The sequence below is a fragment of the Oryctolagus cuniculus genome, chromosome 5 (genome assembly GCF_051225735.1).
Source record: "Oryctolagus cuniculus isolate XC-2025 breed Fujian yellow rabbit chromosome 5, ASM5122573v1, whole genome shotgun sequence".
Taxonomy (NCBI): Eukaryota; Metazoa; Chordata; class Mammalia; order Lagomorpha; family Leporidae; genus Oryctolagus; species Oryctolagus cuniculus.
In genome coordinates this window covers 30,453,381-30,480,337 of record NC_142871.1, presented here as the reverse complement: position 1 = coordinate 30,480,337, position 26,957 = coordinate 30,453,381, and the positions used below count along the sequence as shown (strand labels likewise).

General features: G+C 44.8%; 1 protein-coding gene across 5 annotated transcripts in view; it reads left to right on the top strand.

Annotated features, from left to right (window-relative positions):
• ARFGEF3 (ARFGEF family member 3) overlaps nucleotides 1-26,957 on the top strand; it is a 179,249-nt gene that overhangs the window by 136,537 nt on the left and 15,755 nt on the right. For 4 of the 5 annotated variants that reach the window (XM_051854295.3, XM_089332622.1, XM_089332623.1 and 1 more), the window contains 7 exons: nucleotides 9,674-9,818; nucleotides 11,005-11,127; nucleotides 17,955-18,058; nucleotides 20,005-20,149; nucleotides 22,168-22,296; nucleotides 24,657-24,833; nucleotides 26,511-26,625. In XM_051854295.3, coding sequence (XP_051710255.3) covers nucleotides 9,674-9,818; nucleotides 11,005-11,127; nucleotides 17,955-18,058; nucleotides 20,005-20,149; nucleotides 22,168-22,296; nucleotides 24,657-24,833; nucleotides 26,511-26,625 — 938 coding nt within the window. Of the gene's footprint in view, nucleotides 1-293; nucleotides 521-9,673; nucleotides 9,819-11,004; nucleotides 11,128-17,954; nucleotides 18,059-20,004; nucleotides 20,150-22,167; nucleotides 22,297-24,656; nucleotides 24,834-26,510; nucleotides 26,626-26,957 lie in introns of those variants that run through there. The other variant, XM_089332625.1, reaches the window with a different exon arrangement.

The following is a 26,957-nucleotide window of genomic DNA, read 5'->3' as shown; positions in this document are numbered from 1 at the left end:
TCTTTGTCTCTCCTTCTCTCTGTATAGCTTTCAAATAAATGGATAAATCTTTTTTAAAAATGAAACCACAAAACACAGGGAAAAACAGGCAACAGTTAGAGTTGCAGATGACATAATCAGACCTTGAAAGAATTGAACTAAAATATTGGTATCTTCGACATGAATATTAAAATGTCTAGTAAATGGGCTGGCACCGTGGCTCAATAGGCTAATCCTCTGCCTTGCGGCGCCGGCACACCGGGTTCTAGTCCTGGTCAGGGCACTGGATTCTGTCCTGGTTGCCTCTCTTCCAGGCCAGCTCTCTGCTGTGGCCCAGGAGTGCAATGGAGGATGGCCCAAGTGCTTGGGCCCTGCACCCCATGGGAGACCAGGAGAAGCACCTGGCTCCGAGCTTCGGATCAGCATGGTGCGTCGGCCACAGCGGCCATTGGAGGGTGAACCAACAGTAAAGGAAGACCTTTCTCTCTGTCTGTCTCTCACTGTCCACTCTGCCTGTCAAAAATAAAAAATGTCTAGTAAATGATTTTTTGGAAAAGCCTGGTATACAAGAACCAGCTGCCGAAGGTGGAAAGACCTAAGAGACTGAGGAAAGAAAGAGGCAAATCCAGGATTATACAAAGGCTGATTTATTCGGGGGACTTGGAAGCATGGTGTCAAGTGGCCACAGGACAGGGGAACCCCATATCACAGAGCAAGAGGAAAGGACTTTGATGGACAGAGGCATCCTGTGATAGATCAGAATGCATCTGGAGTTTCTCAGGAGTTACCAACATTCCTAAGAGACATTCTGAGCATGTGGTAGAAACACCAGATGGGAGCAGTCACCTTCGTGCCATTGTTCACCCTATCATACTAGGGCTGAGAATGACTTCCAGGGTCACCCAGAGGTTATATCCAAGGTGGCTGTCGTCATGTCCAGTGAATCCCCACCAAAGACAGGCATGAAAATATGAGTCAACATGTGAAGACTAGGCTGGGGGATTCCAGGAGTAATGAATGAGGTTATTGGGATCAGTGTACCTACAGCAAATAGCTAGAACAATTGAATAACCAAAACAACAACAACAACAAAAACCTTAATCATTTGAAGACCCTGGAATACAACAAGGCAGTGCAGGACAATGGGGCCAAGATCTGGGAGGAAAAGAATGACTGGGGTGGAGAGTCTGGGGTTTGAGAGTACTTCTAAAAGAGCAGTCTGCTAATTTCAGAAGAGGAAACTAGATTGGGAAGCTCGGCACAGCTGATGTCTTAGATTAGAATGATGAAGAGAATGGGGCATGCTGGGAAGAAGGGAGCCCCTGAAATACTGCCTACTGGTAACAGAAAATAGCAACTCATCTTCAAATAATCCTAATCCCTAACCTGAGATGGGGATGGCCTGAGATTTCTGGCACCTGCCCTGAGCACAGAACGCCTTTCTCACAGGGAAGAACATGATCTTAAGCTTCCAGATTTTTTTTCTTGTCTTGCAGATGCAATATCTCAGTCAATCAAACATAATGAGGTGCTGTAAGAAATAGTATCTCATTTAATCAAATCTAATGAGGTTCTGTAGGAAAGAACATGTCAGTGAAAACAATAGAAAGGGACACACATAGACACGCACACATTCCTGTGTACCCAGGGACCCAGAGAACTGAGTTATCAGAGTTGAGCTTTAAAATACCTAAGCTTACACGTGTTCAGAAAGATTAAAGACAGGAGAGACTTGGGTATGGTCACTTGAAGTTTGTGAATCTCAATGACAACAACAAATGTATAAAAAAGACTAAGTTGTCAAAAACAACCACTGAAGTGTTCTAGACACTGAACAAGGATAGAGCATAAATTGAGTAACATTTATTCTTAAAAATATTTCTTGCTAGGACTTCTGCTAAGGGTAGTGCAGAGTCTGTGACCTTTGGGGCCAGAAACTGCACTCATCACCTTTATTCCCAAAGCTCTGTTTGAATATTGTGGGGCTGACTTGGAAAAATCAGCTTTTCTATTATAAGACAAGACTCGACTTGCAGAAGAAGGATAAAAGACCATTGCTTTGCCAGCTGAACCTGGTGAATTCACTAGGAAATGAGCGGGGCAATCCTTCAGCTCTGCTAGCCAAGTTTGCAGTGAGTGACAGTAAGAAGTGTAACATAAGGTCCTGAAGACCAGTGATTTATAGAAGAACCAAATAAGCTAGTTCTTCACCCTTGCCTAACTGAATGAAACATGGGACATGTTCAAGTTACAGTGTACAGATCCCATAAAAGGTAAGGGAGACTTAAGAACCGGTGGAGGGGCGGGCACTGTGGTATAGTGGGTGAAGCTGCTGCCTGCAATGCGGGACCCCATATGGCTACAGTCTGGCCAGCCCTCACTGTAGCAGCTGTCTGGGGAGTGAACTAGCAGGTGGATGATCTCTCTCTCACTCTGTCTCTCCCTTTCTAACTCTGCCCTTCAAATAAATAATTAAAAAAAAAAAAAAATGAACTGGCTGAACTTTGAAAATTCTCCCCAAACTACACACACACAGATTAGTTGACAGAGGGATGGAATCCTGAAATACTCTAAATGTTTGAACACGATCTCTCCCAATTTCATCTGCTGACCACTAAGGTCTGCAAGCAAGGGTATGAATGCTAGGAATTCAGGCAAAAAAATAATAAAAATTAAAGACATCATCATCCCCTCACACCATGGGAAGAAAGATTCTAGTCTATAATTCCAAGTAACTTAGTTTTCTTTTTAACATTTATTTATATATTTGTCAGAATTATAGAGGGAGAGGGAGAGACAGAGAGACAGATCTTCCATCCACTGGTTCACTCCCCAAATGGCTGCAATGGGCCAGGGCTGAGCCAGGCTGAAGCCAGGAGCTTCCTCTGGATCTCCCACATGGGTAGCAGTGGCCCAAGCACTTGGGCCATCCTCTACTGCCTTCCTAGGCCATTAGCAGGGAGCTGTATCAGGAGTGGAACAGGCGAGACTTGAACCAGCACCCATATGGGATGCCAGCGTTGCAGGCAGTTGCTTTACCCACTATGCCACAACACCAACCCCCATAACTTAGCTTTAAAAACTTAAGAAAAACAAATTAGAATTCATCGTTGTTTAATATGTTATCCAAACTGAGTAGTTTTCAGGAAACAAATGATGAGGAATGCAAAGAAATAAGGAAGTGATGCATACTCAGCGGGTAAAACAGTCAATAGAATCTGACTTAGAGTGATCCTAGGTTTTGGATGTGGGAGAAGAGACTCAAAAGAAGCTCTTATAAATATTCTCAAAAAATTAAACTCCAAAGTAGGGAATCTAAATAGGGAAATTGAAACTATGAAAATTCAAATTCTAGAGATAAAAAGGACAATAACTGAAATGAAAAATTAGCACCGGCGCCATGGCTCACTAGGCTAATCCTCCGCCTTGCGGCGCCAGCACACCAGGTTCTAGTCCTGGTTGGGGCGCCAGATTCTGTCCCGGTTGCCCCTCTTCCAGGCCAGCTCTCTGCTGTAGCCAGGGAGTGCAGTGGAGGATGGCCCAAGTACTTGGGCCCTGCACCCCATGGGAGACCAGGAGAAGCACTTGGTTCCTACCATCGGATCAGCGCGGTGCGCCAGCCGCAGCACACTGGCCATGGCGGCCATTGGAGGGTGAACCAACAGCAAAGGAAGACCTTTCTCTGTCTGTCTCTCTCTCACTGTCCACTCTGCCAGTCAAAAAATTAGCTAGCTGAGCTTCTGAGAAAGATTTGAGATGACAGAATCAGTCAACTGAAGAAACCTAGGTTAGGGGCTGGCATCATGGCACAGCACGTTAACCTGCTACCTACAATGCTGCATCCAGTATTGTGGAGCAGTACAAACACAGCTGCTCTGCTTCTGATCCAGTTCCCTGACAATGCACCTGGAAAAGCAATGGAAGAAGGCCCAAGTACTTGGGCCACTGCTACCCACGTGGAGGACCTAGAGGCAGTGCCAGGCCTCTGGCTTTGGCTTGAACACACCCTGGCCATTGCAGCCATTTGGGGAGTGAAGCAGCAGATGGAAGACTTTTTTCTCTCCCCCTCCCCCTCCCTACTCCCCTTTGCTCTCCCCCTCTCTCTGTCATTCTTTCAAGTAAATAAAATCATTCTCAAAATTAACAAGATAATATAAATCATTCATTCTGAAGATCAGAGAAATAAGATTGACCAAAAAGAAAGCAAGCTTTAAAGGCCCAAGCATACCAGCATAAATATGATGTGAGTTCAGACACAGAGGAGAAAAATGAGTGGGAAACTGTATTTAGAGAAATAATGAGGGCCAGCGCCGCGGCTCAATAGGCTAATCCTCCTCCTGTGGCGCCGGCACACTGGGTTCTAGTCCCGGTCAGAGTGCCGGATTCTGTCCCGGTTGCCCCTCTTCCAGGCCAGCTCTCTGCTGTGGCCCAGGAGTGCAGTGGAGGATGGCCCAAGTGCTTGGGCCCTGCACCCCATGGGAGACCAGGAGGAAGCACCTGGCTCCTGCCATCAGATCAGCACAGCGCGCTGGCCGCAGTGGCCGTTGGAGGGTGAACCAACAGCAAAGGAAGACCTTTCTCTCTGTCTCTCTCACTCTGTCCACTCTGCCTGTCAAAAAAAAAATAATAATAATAATGTAATTCCAATTAGGATCAACACAAAGATAGCTACAATAGACACATTATGCTCAAACTGTCCACAATGAGAAAACTTTGAAAGCAGTAAGAGGACAGTTAATTACTACTGAAGAACAGCACTGGGATTAGTGTCTCAGTTCTACAGAGAATGAAGGTTGACAGTGATGTCATGACATTTAAAGTGCTACAAAAACTGTCAATAATTCTAGAGAAACTACCTTTCAAAAGTGAAGACCAACTAAAAGCATTCTCAGATAAATTGTGAGAGAATTTCTTGCCAGCAGACTTTCCTACACATGAAGAACTAAAGGAGTTCATTCCAGCTGAGCAGACATCACACAGGATGGTTAGTCTGTTCCACAGGAGGAAATGGGACATGTGTCAGTTAAGGCAAAAGACTGCATTTTTCTATTTATTTTTAAAACATGTTCAAAGCAATAACTCATACCGTATTGTTGTATTTATTAAATGGATGGATATATCACAAGTAGGAATGAGGGAGAGGAAGTGGAGCAAGTTTCCTATATTTTGCTGAAGTTAAGTCAGTGTTAACTTGAGTATAATGTGTAAACTTAAGATGGGTATTATAATTCCTAGCAAGAGCAACCCCAAGAGAGTAACATAATAAAGTTTAAAGTGATATGCTAAAAGAAGATAAGAAAGGAGAAACAAGGTAACAGAATCCTATCCTGTGTATCTGGCAAAGGAATAGCAAAATGGCAGGTGTAAATAGAACCACGTCAACAATAGGGTTAATGTGCTTTGATTGAGATGCTCAACATCATTCGTTATTATTACTTAAAGTGATTGTAATGAAAATCAAGTCCACAATGAGGTATCACCTCACACTCACTAGGATCACCGCAATGGAAGAGAAAGGCACTAGCACGTGTTGGGGAAGAAGTAGAGACATCATAACCCTCACCCTGCAGGCAGGAAGGTCAAGTATGTGGCTACCTGGGGAAACAGTCTGGCAGTCCCCCAAAAGGTATGGACACAAGAGAAATGAAAACAAATATCCACAGAAATCTTCTGCCCAAATGTTCATAGCAACGTTATTTATGGAGGGCAAAAGGTTGGAAACACCCCCAAATGCCATCAGCTATGTGGATACATGACATTCAGAATATCTGTACAATGGAATGTTATTCGGCAATTACAAGTTACACATGAATGAACCCTGAAAACGTACCATTTCACAAAAAGCAGAAAAATCTATATGAAATTCCCAGAATAGAAAAATCTGTAGACAAAAATAAGATTAGTGGGTGCCTATGACTGATGGGAGAGAGGTAGAGGGAGAAATGATTGCTATAAAGCATAGGGTTCTTTGAGATTAATGAAATTCTAAAATTGGATGGTGGCAATGGTTGCACAACTCTGAATATGATTTAAAAAGAAACTTTGAATTATATACTTTAAATGGGTAAATTTTATACATGAGAAAGTTATTTTTTAAGATTTATTTGAAAGAGTTACACAGAATGAGAGGAAGAGAGAGAGAAAGAGGTCTTCCATCTGTTGGTTCACTCCTCAGTTGGCCACAATGGCCGGAGCTGCGCCAATCCGAAGCCAGGAGCCAGGAACCTCCTCCGGGTCTCCCACACTGGTGCAGGGGCCCAAGGACTTGGGCCAGGGCCATCTTCTTCTGCTTTCCCAGGCCACACCAGAGAGCTGGATTGGAAGTGGAACTGCTGGGATAGAAGCCGGCACTGCAGGCGGCAGCTTTACCCACTATGCCACAGCACTGGCCCTGATAAAGATACTTTAAATATGAATTGACTAAATTTCAATCAAAAGGCAGAAATTGTAAGGCTGGGTAAAACAACAAGATACTAAAAATATATCATCTATAAGAGACATATTTCAGATAAAAGGGTGCAAATTGATTGAAAATAAAAGGATTGAAAATAGTAAGCCATGCATAGTAACCACAAGCGACTTTAGGTGACTATTAAGGCCAGGCAAAAAGAGATGTTAATTTTAAAATATTACTACAAACATACAATTATGAAAGGATCAACATCATAGGAAGACAAATCAATTAACAACACATTTCTTAATGTGTACTGAACAACACATTTCTTAAAAAATACACAAAGCAAAAACAGAATTGAAAGGAGATAACTGGGTGTGTAGCGTAACAGGTACAGCCAATGCCAGCATCCCACATGGGTGCTGGTTCGAGTCCCAGCTGCTCCACTTCCAGTCCAGTTCCCTGGGAAAGCAGCAGATTACCCAAGTGTTTGAGCCCCTGCATTCATGCAGGAGACCCAAAAGAAGCTCCTGGCTTTGGCCTGCCCAGCCCTTGATGTTGTGGCCATTTGAGTAGTAAACTAGTGGATGAAAGATCCTTCTGTGTGTGTGTGTGTGTGTGTGGCTCCCTCTCAGTAACTGTCTTTCACATAAAATCTTTTAAAAAAAGAAAGGATATAGACGGTAATAATCACAGTGCCAGGGAATACCACTACTGTTTAGTGTCTACAGAGTTGCAATTTAGGGAGATAAAAATATTCTGAAGATAGGCAGTGGTGATGGTTGCACAACAAAATGAATGTACTTAATGCCACTGAACTGTGCACAATCGTTAAATGGTAAATTTATGTTGGATATGTGTTACCATCAAAAATGAGTTACAGTGGGACATTACCACACTCCTCTCTCAGTAGTTGGAAGGACAACTAGACATCAAGGATATAGAAGATGAATAACACTGTCAACCAGCCTGACCTAACAAACATCTGGAACACTGTTCAACAAAAAGACACTCTTCAAATATGTATGGAACACTCTCCATGACACATGATAGACTAAACCACAAAAGTCTCAATAAATTTAATAGAATTGAAATCATAGTATCTTTTCCTGCCATAGTTGAATTAAATTCAAAATATAAGAAACAAAATTGGGGGGCCAACGCTGTGGCATAGTAGGCTAAACCTCCACCTTTGGCGCTAGTATCCCATATGGGCACCAATTCATGTCCCAGCTGCTCCTCTTCTGATCCAGTTCTCTGCTATGGCCTGGGAAAGCAGTGGAAGATGGCCCAAGCACTTGGGCCCCTGCATCCTTCTGGGTGATCTGGAGGAAACTCCTGGCTCCTGGCTTTGGATCGACCTGACTTCGGGCTTTGCCACTATTTGGGAGTGAACCAGCTGATGGAAGACATTTCCCCCTCTCTCTTTGCTTCTGCCTCTCTGTAACTCTGCCTTTCAAATAAACATAAATCTTTAAAAAAAAAAAAAAAAGGAAGGTGCTAAAGAAATACTCTCCTATATGGTCAATGGTCAGTTGATTTTTGTCATAGCTGCTATTGTGATTTAATGGAAGGAGAAGATATTTTCAGCAAATGATGCTTGAATATATGTGATTAAAATGAACTTAAACCAATACCTGTCACCATACACAAAAAATGACTCAGAATAGGTCATGCCTTAAACATAAGAGCAAAAGCTATAAGCATTTCTAGAATAAGGCAAAGAAGACAACTGTTGAGACTTTGACTTATACAAATATTTCTTAAAAACATCACCAACAATGTGAGCTATAAAAACAAAAACTGATGAATTAGACTTCATCAAAATTTAAAACTTTTCTCCTTAAAATGCACTGTTAAAAAGAAAACTGGGACTGGCATTGTGGAACAGCAAGATAAAATTGCTTATAACAATGGCATCCCATATGGGTGCTGGTTCAAGCCCTGGATGTTCCTCTTCGGATCTAGCTCTCTGCTAATGCATCTGGAAAAGCAACAGAATATGGCCCAAGTACTTGGGCCCCTGCACCTGTGTGAAGACTATATGGAATTCCAGGCTCTTGGCTTCGACTGGAAACAACCCTGGCTGTTGTGGCCATTTGGGGAGTAAACCACTGAATGGATTCATTTTCATTCATATTCATTCATTCATTCATTCTCTCTCTCTCTCTCTCCCTCTCTCTCTCTCTCTCTCTTTCCCTCACCTAACCTCCCAATCTCTCTCTTTCCCTTCTTCCTTTCCCTCTGTAACTCTGCCTTTCAAATAAATAAAGTATGGAAAAAATTTTAAACCATTTAATGTCAAGAAGGATTTGGGCCTGCGCCACGGCTCACTAGGCTAATCCTCTGCCTTGCGGCGCCGGCACACTGGGTTCTAGTCCCGGTCGGGGCGCCGGATTCTGTCCCGGTTGCCCCTCTTCCAGGCCAGCTCTCTGCTGTGGCCAGGGAGTGCAGTGGAGGATGGCTCAAGTGCTTGGGCCCTGCACCCCATGGGAGACCAGGATAAGTACCTGGCTCCTGCCATCGGATCAGCGCGGTGTGCCAGCCGCAGCGCGCCAGCCGTGGCGGCCATTGGAGGGTGAACCAACGGCAAAGTAAGACCTTTCTCTCTCTCTCTCACTCACTCTCTCACTGTCCACTCTGCCTGTCAAAAAATAAAAAAAATTAAAAAAGAAGGATTTGAATCTAGAGTACATAAAGAACACTAACTACTCAATCATAAAAAGACAATGATGAGGGGCACACCTTTGGGCATAGTAGATGGGGGATACCCACATCCCATAGCAGAGTGCCTGCTTCTGCTTCTGAGTCCAGCTTCCTGCTAATGCACACCTTTGAAGGCAGCAGTGATAGCTCAGGTGGTTGTAGCCCTACCACCCACACGGCTGGGAGACCTGCCTCCTAGTTTCTGCCCTGGTCTGGGGCCATTATGGGCATTTAGAGGTTGATGGGCATTTAGGGGATAGGAGTACACTTGTTCTATTTCTCCCTCCATCCAATAAATAAATTTAATTTTTAAAAAGACAATAATGAAGGCATAAGCCTAGTTTTTCAAAAACAGTGAAATACTCAAAAAATGGCTTTAACGAGTGTGTGAATATTTGCTCCATAATAGTAGTCATTGGTGAAATGCAAGTTCATGCTGAATGGTTGCTTATTTAGAAGATTTGTAAGTGAGTCTGTCCGGGTTCCAGTTTTTCTTTTTTGCTAAAACCCATCTAGATGTAGGAGGCAGAGAAGTACACCACCCACCCCGGAAACTGTTCACTGAAGTGCCGCTGTGCCCTTTGCCTCTGCCAGGTGGTCACATCCATTGGTGAGCTGGTGGAGGTCTGCTCCACGCACATCCAGTCAGGCTGGAGGCCCTTGTTCAGCGCTCTGGAGACGGTGCACAGCGGGAACAAGTCCGAGGTGAAGGAGTACCTGGTTGGCGACTACTCCATGGGTAAGAATGGACGGGTGATTCTTGCTACAGAGCTTTGGTTCTTTGTGCCGTGTTTCATGTTATCAAAGGCAGCTGACATCCAGCGTGTTTCCTATGTAGGAAACGTCGTGGGGTCACAGGGTTCTGAGTCCTGCCAGGGATCCTAGTACCCTGACGGAGCACTGTCAGGCCATGCTCATGCTTGTTGGTTGGAGAAAAAGGCTAAGAGACTTCTGTCATTCCACTGTACACTGCTATGTTGAGTTCATTCCGAAAGCCCCAAAGAAATATGTTAGCCACTCAGTAGTAAGAAGCAGGAAAGTATCTTAGAACAAGGGAATTGGAATTAAGAAGGTAGGTTCTGGCTGGAAAAGAATGGACATTCAGGGCGGTTGTACCAGGGGTCTTCAAGGGTACCCTGCATTCAGAAACCCACCAGAAGGAGTCAAGAGACTCAGCATGTGGTTATTCAACTGATTTACCACTTGGCTCAGAGTTAGCATAGCAAAGTAGACTATAAGAGAAAAAGGCACAGCACTGGGCAGTCTACATGTGGACTTCCACCCACTCTGGTCCTTCCGTGAAGACAGTCTTTGCCCAGTGGCAAAACCACTTCACATATGGGATCTTTCAGCCCAGGAAAATCTGTTAGAGACCCAGCTGGGGACTGGTCAAATAGGCACCCTCTGCCTGGCATATGCCAACATTCCACACAGAGGAAAGCAGGTGTTAAACCAGATTGTTTGCACAAACAGGCTAGGCATAAGGACCCACCCTTATCAGTTAACTGTTACTGGGGAATAGTCTGCAAGCCAGCTGCTGGCTGCCAGTTTAGGGCCAACCTTTCAGTCTCCAACTACCCACATGAGCTGTTTCTGCACAGGTAGGGAAAAATTTGTAAATGCCATCAAAGGGATATCCAGATGGTCCTTTCCTTTGCCTGTAGATGTTTCTGTCCCTGGGACTTCACCCATTGCTTCAGCCCTGGATTCCAGCAGTTTTGCCCTCTTGCACCCAAGACCTTGCTTTGTAGCCTTCCTGCAGCTCCCCCTGCAGGCAAAATTGAGGATAGCATTGGAGCCTGACGTCCAGTCAAAAGGCCAAAGAATTTCTCCATTAGATCTTTCCTAAAACCCCTTGGAAGACGCTGAGGGTATGGGCAACCCAGGGAGTAAACCAACCTTTCTTAATATTCTTCCTCCCTCAGGCAAAGGTCAAGCTCCAGTATTTGATGTCTTTGAAGCATTTCTCAACACTGACAACATCCAGGTCTTTGCTAATGCAGCCACCAGTTACATCATGTGCCTTATGAAGTTTGTCAAAGGACTGGGTATGTGGAATTCTTCTGTCACACCCTATGACAGCTGGTCAACCTGCCCAGGATGGCTTTGTGTGGAAGGCTGTGCATCCCACTGCTGGATCAAAATCCCTGGGGCCAGCCACTTCCTAAAGAAAAGAGATTTATTTGGCTTATGGTTTGGGGGACTCTAAGTCCAAACAGCATGACGCCAGCTCTGGTGAGGGCCCACAAGGCCAAGTCACATCGCAGTGGATGGCATCACAGCAGGAGCGTGTGTGAGCGGGAGAGAGTACATGCCAGACAGGAAGTCGGGGTGGGGAGGGAACTGTGCAAACAATGCAATCCCTTCTGGGGGCAGCACTTCCTGTGACCTAATTACCTTGCAGTAGGTGTCAAGACTCTCGTCAGCATGGACACACTGGGGACCAAGCAAGCTTCTAGCAGGTGAATCCCTGGGCACATTCGAACCGTATCTAAAGCAGAGGCCATGGAGACACGGCCCTCTGACCCCTTGCAGCAAGCAGCATCCTGGGATGTGAGTAAATGGTGTTGAGCCATATACTCTGAGACAGAACGCTTACAGTGAGCGCAGTGTGGGTTTTGTCCAGGGTTAGTAGTTTTCATTGCATGCATAGGACATCTTGTATGTAGCATATTTTCTGTATATTCCTTTATACTGACTTCCTTTTTCATCTTAAAATATTCCATACTGTCTTTAATAATTGCACGTAGGACTTCTTCAGTATCCCACAGTTAGCCAGCCACCTGACCTTGACTTTGCAGCCCTTGCACAAAAATCAAGAGCGTGCCCCCCCCAGCCTTTTTTATTATAAAATACATGATGGTTTATTTTGGAAGTATAGAAGTCTCTCTTCTTTGAAGCCTTGTGTATTTCAGGATAGCTCAGCTGATTTTATACTTAACTTAGGAGCAGTTTTACAAAGTAGGGTCTTCCTAGACAACACGACCTGCTGTAGCAGGTTTTTAGACAGCATGGATTTATCTGTGGTGAAACAAGAGGGAAAAAATCAGTTAAACCAAAAGTTGAGCAGAAACTTAAGGGCATAGGGAGGTTGTTTTTTTTTTTTAAGATTTGAAAGGCAGAGTTAGAGAGTGTGTGAGAGAAAGAGAGATCTTCCATCCACTGTTTCACTCCCCAGATGGCTCCAACAGCCGGAGCTGGGCTGATCCAAAGCCAGGAGCTTCTTCTAGGTCTCCCAAGTGGTTGCAGGGGTCTAAGGACTTGGGCTATCTTCTACTGATTTCCCAGACACATTAGCAGGGAGCTGGCTTGGACGTGGAGCAGCCAGGACTCGAAGGGGCACCCCTATGGGATGCCGGCACCACAGGCAGCAGCCTTACATGCTATGCCACAGTGCCAGCCCCAGGGTTTGGGGAGTTTTGCAGTCAAGTGCTCTTAGACCCAGAGCCTGAGAACCTTGGAAACAGGGGAAAGGCAAGGTTGATATTATTCTTATATATTGTCACTAAATAACAGATCATTGGTTTTCAAAGGAAGAAAAAAGACACGAAGACGCTGTGTAATCACTAACATTGCCCTCATTTTTGGAGCAGAAACAAAATATGTCTCAGGATGGAGCCTGGAGGCCACACTCTGATCTTAGACAACCTCGTTACCGGGCGGAATTCCCATTCCATTCTGATATACAGTGGTCAGTGATCACCCCTATCCACAGGATGTATTCCAGGACCCCCAGAGGAAGCCTAAAACTGCATTAGTACCAAACCCTGTATATACTATGTTCTCCCTATATTGTGCCAAGCTGTCCTTGCTTCTGATGTTGTGGAAAAATTCCACTCTCTCATCTCCCTCTGTATCAGATAAAAGAGTTTTCCTTGTTCTCAGGGGATATGTTACAGCAGCAAAGAGTGTAAATAGTATCAAATAGAATAGGTAGCATAGTAGAGACACACAAACAGGTATCTTGTTTCTTCCTATATATTCCTGTTATTATTTAACTAAAAAGACCTTCTAGTCCTTTTTCTCATTCCATACTTTCAGTAACTCCTAGAACCTGTATGTTGAGTTGTTTGATAGTACCCTGTAGATTCCCAACAGTGTTTTTTAGTTTTCTAATTTCTTCTTGTGTTTGGTCTGACTGTATAATTTCCTGTGCTTTGTATTCTGAGTCAAATATTTTTTCTTCAGCTTCACCAATTCTGTTGTTAAGGCTCTCCACTGTATTTTTCATTTGTTCTAGTGAATTCTTTATTTCCAAGATTTCATTTTGATTTCTCTTTAAGATCTCAGTTTCATGGGAGAGATTTTCTTTCATGTCATTTATGGATTTAATTAGTTCATGCAACTGCTTCTGATTACTTCTAAGTAATCCTATGATCAATTTTTTTTTAATTCTATTTCTAGCATTTCTTCAGTCTCATCATCTTTACAATCTAGTATTGATGTGTGGTGTTATTTTGGGGGTGTCATGTTATCTTGTTCTTGTTCCTTGGATTGGTGTATTTGTTATTCAGCATTTATGTGGACACTCGTTGGTTTCATATTTGATTTTTCACTGTGGTGGGTTTTATATTTGGACTGTGATCAGATTAGTGGAGTGTCTGCTTTCAGGGAATAATTACAGGTGTGTGGTGGGAGTGGCCAGGGAGCTCCCTTCACTGCTCCAGGGTTTCTTGTCTGTTGGCATAGACTAAGCTAGCTGCTCTCCTCGAAGGTGATTAGTACTGGGCACAAGCCCCAGTGAGTGTATTATTCATCTGCTCTGCCACAAGGACCACACAAAGGATCTGTGCAGTCCTCAGTGTAAGCTCAGATTCCCCAGCAATGTCTCTCACCAGTTAACCAGGGAGCCCTGATTGTGTGGAGCCTCCCACAGTGACTGCCCAAAGTCCCAGCCACATGCTGATTCTTCCCATGCAGCCTCAGTGTTTTCACAGTCCCAGCACACAAGCCTCCCACAGTCATGAGCACCCATTCCCATGTCTAGTCTCCCCACCAGGCTCAGGATTCTCCACTTGGCTAGTTGCTGGGTGCAGACATGAGCTAGCGCAGCTGTTATGTATCTCCAAAATGGCACCTGCTCTCTGTCAGCTTGTTACAGGACACCTTTGCAGGATGACTGGGGAGAGAGAAAACATGCCCCCCACCCCGCCTTTGTTCTCTTCTAGTTTGGTGGTTACACTGTCCCCCACAGGGCTCCAGGCTGGATTCCCTCTATGCTCTTCCTGCAGCTTTTTCACCAGTGGCTTGGGCTACTGCAGTCTGGTCTCACCTTGCTCTCTAACACTGATGTGGAGGTTCTCAGCTGGTGGGGTCCTAAGTTGTGCACATCTTCACCCTCCACATAGGTCCACTGTGCTCCTCCGACTTAAATAGAGTTTCTTCTGCTGTTTCTTCCCTAACTCTTCCCTGAGACTGCACTTTTTCCACTTTCGACTGGAGCAGCAAGCTCCCTCCCTTCTCCGTCATCTTTTTTTTTTTTTTAATTTTATTTTTTTGACAGGCAGAGTGGACAGTGAGAGAGAGAGAGACAGAGAGAAAGGTCTTCCTTTTCTGTTGGTTCACCCTCCAATGGCTGCTGCGGCCAGCGCATCACGCTGATCCAAAGGCAGGAGCCAGGTGCTTCTCCTGGTCTCCCATACGGGTGCAGGGCCCAAGGACCTGGGCCATCCTCCACTGCACTCCCGGACCACAGCAGAGAGCTGGCCTGGAAGAGGGGCAACCGGGACAGAACCCGGCACCCCGACCAGGACTAGAACCCGGTGTGCTGGCACCGCAGGCAGAGGATTAGCCTAGTGAGCCACGGTGCCGGCCCTTCTCCGCCATCTTAATCCAATCCCCTACCCTAGATTTTTAACTAAAAAGTAGTGGGATCCCACACAGTATTAGAAACTAAATTCTGGTAGGCCTGTGTCCCTGTAGGTAGGAACAACAGTCTCCAGACAAGAAAGACCAATTTGGGGGAGGGTGAACTTGGCTCCAACAGTATTGCAGAGGTGAGATATACACAGTGTTTGGGATTGTTCACATGTGATCCTGAGAAAGGGGGATAAGGAGGCTGATTTCCTGTTCCCCCAAGTGTCTTGCAAGGACCAGTGTTACCCGGAGTAAGGATAGCCCAAAGGAGAGCAGGTTGGATGTGGAGAGAGACTTAGTGCATTTGGCTGCTATAACAAAATACCTGACACTAGGTAAATAGAAAATGTTTAGTTTATTCCTTTGAAAGGCAAAGAGGGGGCCTGCACTGTGGCATAGAAGATTGTGGCTCCGGCATCCCATATGGGTCCTGACTGCTCCACTTCTGATCCAGCTCCCTGCTAAGGGCTGGGAAAGCAGTAGCCGAAAGCCCAAATCCTTGGGTCCCTGCACCTGAGTGAGTGACCTGGAAGAAGCTCCTGGCTCCTGGCTTCAAATTGGCACAGCTCCGGCCATTGCAGCCATCTGGGGAGTGCACCAGCGGATGGTAGACCTCTTTCTCTCCCTCTCTCTCTCTCTGTAACTGTACCTCTCAAACAAATAAAATCTTTACCATTTTTTTTAAAGAGACAGAAATCTTCCATCTACTAGCTAACTCCTCAAATGCCCACAGCAGCTGGGTGCTGGGCCAGTCTAAAGCCAGGAGTCAGGAACTCAATCTGAATCTTCCACGTGGGTGGCAGGGATCCAAGTACTTGATCCATCATCTGCTGCCTCCCAGGGTGTACACTAGCAGGAAGCTGGATCAGAGGCAGTGCTGGCCCTCACGCCCAGGACTCTGAGATGGGATGTGGCCATCCCAAGTGGCAAGTTAACCACAGCAGCCCCGAAACTTCATGTTCACAGTTCTAGTGGCTGGGAAGCCTGTGGTCGAGGCACCAGCACAGTCCAGACCTGGTGACGGCTCTGTGTGCTTCCCAGTCGGTGCCTTCTTGGCGTGTGCTCACCTAGCAGAGGGGGAGCAGCTCTCGGGGTCTCCTTGGGGACACTGATCTCATTCACCTTTTCACACCATCACCTTGCTTATTAGGCTGCTTCTAATATTTTATTTATTTATTTGAGAGGTAAAGTTACAGACAGTGAGAGGGAGAGACAGAGGTCTTCCATACGCTGGCCCACTCCCAAAATGGCCGTAGTGGCCACAGCTGTGCTGATCTGAAGCCAGGAGCTTCTTCTGGGTCTCCCACGTGGATGCAGGGGCCCAAGCACTTAAGCCATCTTCCACTGCTTTCCCAGGCCATAGCAGAGAGCTGGATTGGAAGAGGAGCAGCCAGGACTCGAACTGGCACCCATATGGGATGGTTTCAACACATGAACTGGGGAAGTGGGGGACACAAACATTCAGTCCACAGCAGAGAGGGAAGTAAGGAATTCTCTGGACATTTAGACACGTTGATCTAATGTGAAATATTTGGATAGAGATGTCTGGCCACGTGCTGGAAATGAAAGAGTTTATCTCAACAAGAAGCTGGGGACTGAAAATGCAGAATTACCAGCGTGCCTATGGAGGATATTGACAAGACAGTTTCTAGTTTTTTCTGTGCATTATAAGGTGAACTCATGTGTACAGGACTTGAGATCAGTGGGAAAGTCAGAGTCCCTGTATAACCTTGCTGCCTGTGTCCCACCCAGCTCCAGGGAGGCGCCATTCTCATGGACTTCAGTGAGTCACACCGCAGCCACAGTAAATACACACACACACTCACTGTAATCAGCAGCATAGGAAATGTATTTTTATTTCTCACCTGCATATTTCAACATGCATTGACCTTGCATTTTTATAGTGTAAAATACATATGTGTAAAGCAAGGACTGGCACACTGTGGCTTAGGGCCAGATGTGACCCACCGACAGTTTTTATGAATCAAGTCTCATTGGAACAGAGCTGTGCTCACTTGTCAGCTGCAGATTTCCTGCTAAGTTTACAGTAGGGATGAGAATTTGTCATGGAGGCAGTAGGATCTGCAAATCCTTAAGTGTGAACTGTCTACCTTTGATCAAAAGAAACCACCAACTGCAATCTAAAATATAAACAATGTTCATCTTTTTGTGTTGTTTTAAAGGGAAAACATTCCTCATTGCCTCTGAATTTTAACTAATGTCTAGTAATTCTGTCTCCCTAACCACAGGGGAGATACTAGTTGCTACAACTGTAGACGATCAGAAATAATTACAGTGCTGTGGACTGAGTTTATAAAGTATAGAAACAGTTCATGATATGAGAAGAAAAATCCTACATCTCCATTATTGTTTGCCTGTAGACAATGTAGGCATCCTTTTGTGGATATGTTACCTCTCCAGATGTGCACCTAAAAACTCAGGATTCATTTTAATGTTAATTAAGCAGTCTGTGACCCCAGACCCTGGATGTTCACAGTCTTCCCAGAGCCTTCATGTATCATCAGTACTCAGTGCCGCACACGCACTGACAGTGAACGAGGTCCTTTTCCAAACAGAGAAAGAGAGGCTGAGCGCTTCCCTGCAGCCCAGGTCAGCACTCATCTCTGGGATCATCCTCTGTCACCAACAGCGGGGCTCCGGGGAGCAGATGACAGTGTGCCTAAGTGCAGACACACAAAGTCCAGCCCTGGAAAGTACCAGGGTAGAACAAGAAGAAACAAATGGCCATTGCTTTGCGAGAAGGGCGCTTAGAAAACAGTATAAGCCAATGAAAGAACATGTCCGGGTGGCCCCACTTAGATGCCACATATACCTACATGGGGCAGGGGTGCGAGGACTGAAAGGGCTCTTCTCGGGCTTGTGCCATTTGGGGCCATTTTCCTTCTCGTTCCCCCTCTCTCTGGATTGTAGTAAATATTTGGAGAATGAAGGCCAGGTGAGTACGTGGCTGTTCGGTTGCAAGGGTCATCTTGTGTTTCTGTGTCCCGCACTCCTGCAGGGGAGGTGGACTGTAAGGAGATCGGAGACTGTGTCCCGGGAGCAGGAGCCACATCCACAGACCTGTGCCTGCCTGCCCTCGATTACCTGAGGCGCTGCTCACAGGTAGGGGAGAGGCCCGTGTGGAGTCCCCCAGCAGCTCCCCAGGCCGCCAGGGGTCTTCAGAAAGTGCACAGCGCATGTGAATTAGGAAGAACTTATGGAAGGAGGGTTTTTTTTTTTTTTTGGCACAGAAATTATCTTTGAATTCCATGTCTGTGTCCCCCACAAACTTTTCAAAGCCTCCTCTGTGTGTGGATGCCTTTGGGTGAGGCCCAAGAGACAACGCTTCCGGCTCTGGCTCAGAGGAGATTGAGACGTAGATCTGGAGTCTCTGCGGTTGTCCCTGCCCTTTCCACAAAGGGAAGAAAATAATGGGCACATGGGGTGGGGCGGGGCCGGGGGTGGCAAGGAGACCTGTGAAACGTCTTGCACACCGACGCCTGATCTACCACAGCCTCTGACAGCATCAGGCTGTCGGGGCAAGGGTCATGAGGTCATGGGCGCCTTCATGATGGTACTGAAAAATGGAAGGTGAGGTGCCCAGGGTGCCTTGTGATACTGGAAAAAAGAGGCAGGACGTGTTCCAACAAGACCTGGTTAAAGGCAGCCCATGGACCGCCTATCAGAGCTGCCACCTGGGCATCAACCTCACCTGTGGCCGACGCCGGACAAGCTGGGCACCCACCTCCCTTCCAGCCCTTTCTCCCAGGTGTCAGGGACCACCCCCTCTCAGCAGGTTTCCTCCTGTCTCCTCAGGTTGTGTCCCCAGGCCTCTTTGGGGCTGTATGGACCATCTCTGCCTCATGGTGGCGTTAATCCAAAGGACAGGTGGCCCCACGCCCCACCTGACAGGACCCCCTGCCTTCCTCTCCACTTCCACCTCTCATGGCACTCCAGCCACCTGCCCCCTGCCTCGCAGAAACACCATGCTCATGGCTGCCTGGGAACAGGGCTGCGCCCTCAGCCTGGGCTGTCGCCCCTACACCTCCGTGTGGCGGGCCCCATGTGCCACAGCTCATCAGAAGTGTCACCTCCTTGGCAGCTCCCTGCCAACGTCCCACACACACCCTGCTCCCTCTTTGTCATACCAGTTCTTGAGTTTTTCCTATCCTATGGACGTTGGAAATGTTGTTATTTGTGAAAGGATTGTGGTCCACAGGCCCCGCAAGGACAGGAACTTTGTCATAGTCCAGAGTGGGCAAAGCAGGCAGGTTTTCTAATTCATGAAGCTTGGGAGTTTGGCCCGGTGCCAGTGACCTCTGGGGGACTGGACTTCAGCAGTAGAAGAAAAATAAGGAGCCCAGCCACTCTTCTGCACTCCCTTTAAAAAAATATTAATTTGAGAGGCAGGGAGAGCTCCCATGCACTGCTTCCCTGCCCAAATTCCCACAATGACTGGGGCTGGGCTGGTGCTAAAGCCAGGAGCCAGGAACCCAGTTATCTGAGCCATCACAGCTGCCTCCCAGAGTTGTCAGTGACAGGAAGCTGGAGTCAGGAGCCGGGTGTCAAACCCAGGCACATGGACATGGGATGCAGGCACCGGAACCACCAAGCTAAGCTCTCCTTCTGGTACCCTCATCTCTCTCTCCTGCCCACAAATGCCTCCATGTCCCCAGTGTCTCGTGGCCCTGTTTCTGGAGTGTTGCATCAGAATGGGAAATCAGGGCCTGGTAGCCCATTTGCCTAGCATCTTCTCAACGATTCCCATGGAACATTTCATCCCATAGGCAAAAAGTATAAAAATCTATAAAGCTCATATGTAACCTTGATACCAAAAAATTTCCTGCTACTTTTGCCATTGATTGCTATTTCATCTGCTTTGTGGGCTAAATGGCTCTTCTAAATTACCTTTTAAATACGAATCACAGCATACCAATCTTAAAACTTGTATACACCAGGATGTTTCTAGTTTCCTGTCTCCCAGTTATTACTGGTGTATAATATTACTGTTCTTTAACACCCAGAGTGTAGCTTCCTCCAACAGATAACTGCAGTTTTTTTGTTTTTAGTTATTGGCCAAAATATACAAAATGCCCTTGAAGCCAATATTCCTTAGTGGGCGACTCGCTAGCTTGCCACGTAGACTCCAGGAGCAGTCAGCAAGCAGTGAAGATGGAATTGAATCAGTCCTGGCTGATTTTGATGACGACACTGGTAAGTTAATTGAACTAAGCCAAGAAATTTGCTATTTTCATATTCCCAGAAGCTTAAACTGTAGATAGCTAATAGTTGGTAAAAAAGGAACACCCATTTTTGTTATTTTTTTATATCAAAACAGGTTTACCTAAAGTTGCCATGACTTTCCAAACATGTCCTTTTTACAGTCAGTGCCTCCAAATCCTTCCTTTTCAGATGCTTCTATCTGAAAACATTGCAGATTTGCAAATTCCTCTCAGTGTACTCTAACTTTGAATTCAGCAAACTGGAATGCATGGCATTGGTGCACTGGTACATAAATTGGCTGGACTTGTCCTTAATATCTTTTCAGAAAACACAGTCATTACATAAATAATTCCTGCAGGAGTTTTTGGTTAGCGACTGGGGAAATTAAGCCATTACTGGACAGAGAGTTTGTGACAGGTGAAGCTGAAGGCTCAGGAAAAGAATGATTTTAGAGTCTGTCTCAAACTAGTTCCCCTGCAATGTCGTGTGGCTCGGAGTTTAATCAGGTACTTGAGATAACTGTCAGATGGATTAGCTCCTTCTCGTACCCACCGTCTTCTGTCTCAGGAGAGAAGGAAATGACACCCTTCAATAGATCTAACTTGTGAGCATAAGTGGTTTCAAATTCGTCAATTTTACCAATGGACTTTTAGGGGGAAGTTTTTAAATGTGTTCTAGTTCATTTTTAATTTTAACATATTTTGCTGTTACAAATTCATTTATGGGGGTGGCTGGAAGGTTTTGTTTTCAATAGAGAATATAAACAGTCAAACCTCACTAGTTCAGATGAGTCACAGGAAAGAACTATAGGAAAAAATAAACATCTGTTGTAGGGAACAATTAAAGGAATGGAAACTGGCAAGATACCTAATGATACCTAATAGAGGTATCATTTTAATGATTAGGTAAGAATAATTTTTACTTAGCATTTCAGCCTCCAGCTTAGATAATTATAAGCAGAAGTTAATGTTGTTTATGTCTAATACGTTCTTTTAAACAGTTGTAAATGCTGCATATGTAACAGTGAGTGTTCCCCTTTCCACTGGGGCAAAGTAGTCACCAATTTCTTTTTTCTAGAAAGAGTACCCACCTAGAGTTTCCCACATTATCAATTCATTGAGACATCGTTATAAATATGTATGAAACATAGATCAGGAAAAAAGGACAAAGAGCTTTAAGTTAGTATTAAAAATTAAACAGTTCTCAGTATTGAGATATTCTGAAGTGATATTCTTGTTTCCAAAGTCAAATAATCCCTGCCCAAGCATGGAAATTTCAGACATACAAAACTAACAGCATATAAAACACTCAGGAGGGGTATTCAGGAAGTTCAAGGAAAACATTTATTTTGAAAAAACTATGCATGGATTTCAAATTGTTTTGCAGCAAAATAGATTTACCTGAAACATCTGTAAATGTTTCAGTATGGGTTGTTTAAAGATAACAGAACATAACCACAATGCCAATATCCTTTCTGAAAATTAACAGTAACTTGCCCGGGGCTGGGGTGAGGGAAAAATGGGAAGTTCCTTAGAAACCATTAACAGAGTTTTTGTTTGAGGGAATAAAAAATGGTCTGGAAGCAGTACTGATAGTTTGCACAGCATCGTGCATGTAATCGACGCCACTAAACCATTACTGTGTGTAAAATGGCTATTTGTTATAAATATGTACCACAGTAAGTTTTAAAAAAAAAAAAAAAAGATAAACTAAGGCAATAGAATGGAAAGAATATTCTATGATTTTTGCTATCATCAGCTTCCAAGAAATCTGACAGCACCATCAATATAGTGAATTTACATGCCATAATCACAGTTTTATTAAAGGGGAGTAAGTAAGAAAGGTGAGCAGTTTCATTGCTTTGTCAAAACATCTGAGCCATACCCTGCCCACGTTCAGAGACACTGAGAGCTCATGTAGTGGGTGACACTGGCCGTTTAGTTGGGTAGCACCATTGCTGTGCATTAGGTTTACCTGGATGTCATGGGGGTGTGCTTTGCGGCCAACAGGTCTCATTGAAGTCTGGATCATCCTGCTGGAGCAGCTGACGGCAGCTGTGTCCAACTGTCCACGACAGCACCAACCACCGACCTTGGACTTACTCTTCGAGCTGTTGAGAGATGTCACCAAAACACCTGGTAAATAGTTCTGTGCCTGCTTTGGGAGACACTTGTTACATAACTTTTCCCAGGAGAGTACTTCTGTTGGATGTCTACCCGTTTTTACTGTTGGCTAGACTTGGGACAAAGCTCCACAGATAATAGATGTTCAGTAAATATACAGATACTTCAAAAAGTTTGTGCAAAGTGGAATTAAAATATGTGTTTATTTTGGTGCAAAAAAATTAGCAAATTCACTTAATCTTAAAATTCATGACAAATGCATACTATGAAAAACTCTGCATGGGTTTCAAAAATTTGGTGCAGCAAAATAAACTTATCTTCTAATTTCATTTTTCCACCAACTTTTTGATGTACCCTTTTATTTTTTAAATGACTGTGATATGTAATATTTAAGATATATCCTGTGGATTGTTTACATTTCTTCCAGGTCATTAGCTAATTGCATGGGATCCCCACATTAATTGGGCCAAGGCTATGGTGTCAGTGTCCTCAGCGAGCCAGCTGGCTTTGCCATGTCCATGATCACAGCCTTCCTCCTTAGCCAGATCTTGCAGTACATGTTCTCAGCCCCAGAGCTGACTGTAGGGCTCACCAGGTCGACCATTCACATAAGTCACTCACAGACACATGCAGTATTAACATGACAACATTCTGATTGTGTAAAGGTCAAAGAGGACCAGATTTGGAAACAGACATTTGGTATTCACCTACCACGGTCCCCTGATTGTATAAGGGAAGAATGGCCCTTAGGAATGTATTTCTTGTTCTGAATTAAACAAGTCTAGCATATACAGGTAATAGAGATTTTAGTTTTTACTTAAAGAATCAGAACCCCAAATGAAACCATTAATTCCAAGAATGAAGTCTGTGTTCATCTTCATGAAGATTTGCTCAATGATACTGTTTCCAAATCCATAGCAAAGTTTATTTTCAGGAAAAGATACTGGAGCTACTCCTACATGTTAAAAAGAAGAAGAAGAAGGTATTTTATAGAATTAACTGTTTGCCACTATTTCTACATATGTTTCACTGGTCAGTACCATTTTCTGCTTTCAAATTAATTCCTACGAAATGTGTGATGAGCATTTAACCCAATAATTCCACTCATAGGCATGTGTCATCCAAAGAATTTAACAGTGATGGAGACAAAAATATGTATGTTTGCTAAAACAGCTCAAATACCAAAAAAATTATGAGCAAGCTAAATAGGACATAGTTAAATAAATTATGGTAAAGCATATAAATATTCTGCAGACACTAAAATTAATATTTGTGAACAATATTTAATGATGTGACTAATACAGGGATTATATTAATGTTTAGGTACTAGAGAATCCTCAAAACTCTGAACTTTTACATATTTATAAATACACCAAAAGGAAATATCAAAATGTGGTTATCTCTCTGGGTGAGGATTTTCTTCTTTTAATTTTCATGTAAGTTCCACATTTATTATAAAGAGGATAACTTGCTTTTGTAATTCACATTTTAAAAATCTATCGCAAGCACCGCGGCTCAATAGGCTATTCCTCCACCTGCAGCGCCGGCACACCGGGTTCTAGTCCCGATTGGGGTGCCGGATTCTGTCCTGGTTGCCCCTCTTCCAGGCCAGCTCTCTGCCGTGGCCAGGGAGTGCTTGGGCCCTGCACCCCACGGGAGACCAGGAGAAGCACCTGGCTCCTGCCATCGGATCAGCGTGGTGCGCTGGACACAGCACGCTGGCCGTGGCGGCCATTGGAAGGTGAACCAACGGCAAAGGAAGACCTTTCTCTCTGTCTCTCTCACTGTCCACTCTGCCTGTCAAAAAAAAAAATCTATCAACACTTCTGCAAGGCAGCACAAAGCTTCTTTATAGCATCGCCTGTAAAGCAAAAAATGACAGACATCTTAACTACCCCTCGAGAATGGAGAAGTACACTGTGGCAGTGACACAGAATGGAAATAGCATGTGACAGTAAAAATGAGGAACAGCTAAATTTGCTAACCAACATACAGAACACAGTTTACATAAAAGTAAGTTGGAAAAACACAGCTCTGTATTTCTGTTTTTATATAAACACATGCTCCTACATTTTAAAGGGGTCTGGTCTTATATGCATAAATGTATCTGCTTATATCTGGGGGGCCAGAGTTAATCTAGTGATAGTTTAGCTTTATTAAATACCTAAATTTTATATGCGTGTAATCCATCACTAAAATCAGGCAGAAACAAAATAGAAAAATGCCCTTGATATTCCCCAGTCACTGGTAAATTCTTTTGCCCTGCACTTGCTCAGAGAATGGGGAGATCCTTCGAGAGAGACCAGCATTGCCAAGCAATGACAAGGAACTTGCCACGTGAGGGCCTGATCCTGATGCCGCCTTCTCTTTTCCAGGTCCAGGGTTTGGAATCTACGCAGTTGTCCACCTCCTCCTTCCTGTGATGACCCTCTGGCTCCGCCGTAGCCATAAAGACCACTCCTACTGGGATGTGGCCTCTGCTAATTTCAAGCACGCCATTGGTCTGTCCTGCGAGCTGGTGGTAGAACACATTCAAAGCTTTCTGCACTCAGGTAGCCACAGCGCCGGTGCGGTTCATTGTGGGTCTCCCTGGTAGGCAGCCGCCTTGTCTAAAAGTGCCTCATAAATACCTAATGCAAACACTGGTGCATGATTTTTGCCCGGGGAGTGATTAAAATAGAATGACAAGGTCAGTGCCAACCTTTCAATAGTATATTACCAAAGAGAAAACTTATACCTGTATGTCCTCTGTGAAATCACCAAAGTACTCGCAATACATATCTGGTTAAAATTAATATCTGTGGGGTGGGCACTGAGGCCCAGCAGGTTAGCTGCCATGTAAGGCACCCATAGCCCAGATCAGAGTGCTGGGTGGAGACCTGGCTGTTCCACTTCTGATCCAGCTGCCTGATAGTGTGTCTTTGGAAGCAGCAGATGACGGCTCAAGAGCTTGGGCCCCCGTCACCCGTGTGGGAGACCCTGAATGGTGTTCTAGGCTTCAGCCTGACCCCTCCCTGGCTGTTGTGGCCATTTGGGAAGTTATCCGGCAAATGTAAGATGGGTCGCTCTCTCTCCCTCTTAATTAGATAAAAATAAACATTTAAAAATATTATATCTTTAGAAAAACTAATAAGCAGGTCTAGTGTGTCTGTGCATTAAGAGAAGAAAGGCAAGTTTAAGGATGCAACAAACTGAAAAATGAAGAAATACCTTTGTAGCCTGTTAGTGAGGAAGGGTGTGTCCTACCATCCTGTTTCATCTGAGGAGTTTCAGTGGAGGAGACAAGGCTGTAGAAAAGCCTTCAAGTATTTCCAAGAAGTTGCTTCACTGACCAGGGATGCAGAGAAGTTTCTCTCTCTGTGGAAGTGTGGGGTGGTTAACAGACTGATGTCCTGAGATGGAGAGGGACCTCGAGACCGGGGGAATCTGCCCACTTTATTATCAGTGGCGCCTCACTTGTGAAATATAAATCCTTGCTCATGAAGGAAGATGTGGAAGCCATCAGGGTTATAAATAGAAGTGTAAGAATAAAGGTTCCCTTGTGGGAGCAGACAGACACACCAAAAAGAACATGGACCCCAAGGGAGAGCCACAAAGCAAACAACCTGTGTTTCTACTCAGTTGTGCAAAGACAATTTGCCCTGCCATAGAGAACACTGAGAAAGGAAACACGTGTACCCCAAGGGCTTGGTGTTGACCTGACCATTGCTTTGCATGGCATGGACCCCTGGAGGATTCTGTCACATCACACGACCTTGTGGAAAGAACAGATGTGTTCCTTGAATTGGGCGAAGAATACGTGATTTTTGGAATTCTGATTTTCTCTAGTCTGTGGATAGTGTGGAGACTGAAGCAAGACTGTTTTTTTTTTTTTTCCTTTTCCAAAAACATTAAATTCAGCTATCAGCAGCAGGGGAAGAATATTTTCCCATTTTTAAAGAATTTCAATTGTTTGGTTTAGATGGAATGTATATTTAACTGGAAAATGCACATCAAGACATAAAAGTAAACCACATTGGTATATCTAGAGATGGATGGAACAAGCTGAAATTGGGTAAAAATCCAAGAGGAGAGTTGTGGTTTTGCTGGGTATCTGGGGGGTGTTGACATTTTTCTCATTGTTCCTTCACCCAGACATTTATGCATTTGTTAATTGCTCAGACTTTTCTCATTTGCACCATGGACATTTCAGTCTACCGCGGCAAACTGGAGTTCACTTTTTCCCGTAGACATCCGGTACGAGAGCATGATCAACACCATGCTGAAGGACCTCTTTGAGTTGCTTGTAGCGTGCGTGGCCAAGCCCACGGAAACCATCTCCAGAGTGGGCTGCTCCTGCATTAGGTGAGAAGGGGGCTCCCTAGCTCTCCACCAAGCTGGGGTTTTGATTATGAAAAGTATAAAATTAACTTACCTTCTGTGGCAGTGACCCCCTTTTTGGATTGTTATTTTCTTACGATTCCTTCCTTCCTTGCTTCCTCCCTCCATTCCTTTTTCTTTGTGAAAGAGAGAAGGAGAGACAGGGATCTTCCATCCGCTGATTCACCTCCCCAGCTGAGGCTGGGCCAAGATGAAGATAGGAACCAGGACCTCCATCTGGGTCTCCTGCATGGGTGGTGGTTGTCCAAGCTCTTGGACCATTATCTGCTGCCTCGCAGGTGCATTAGTAGGAAGCA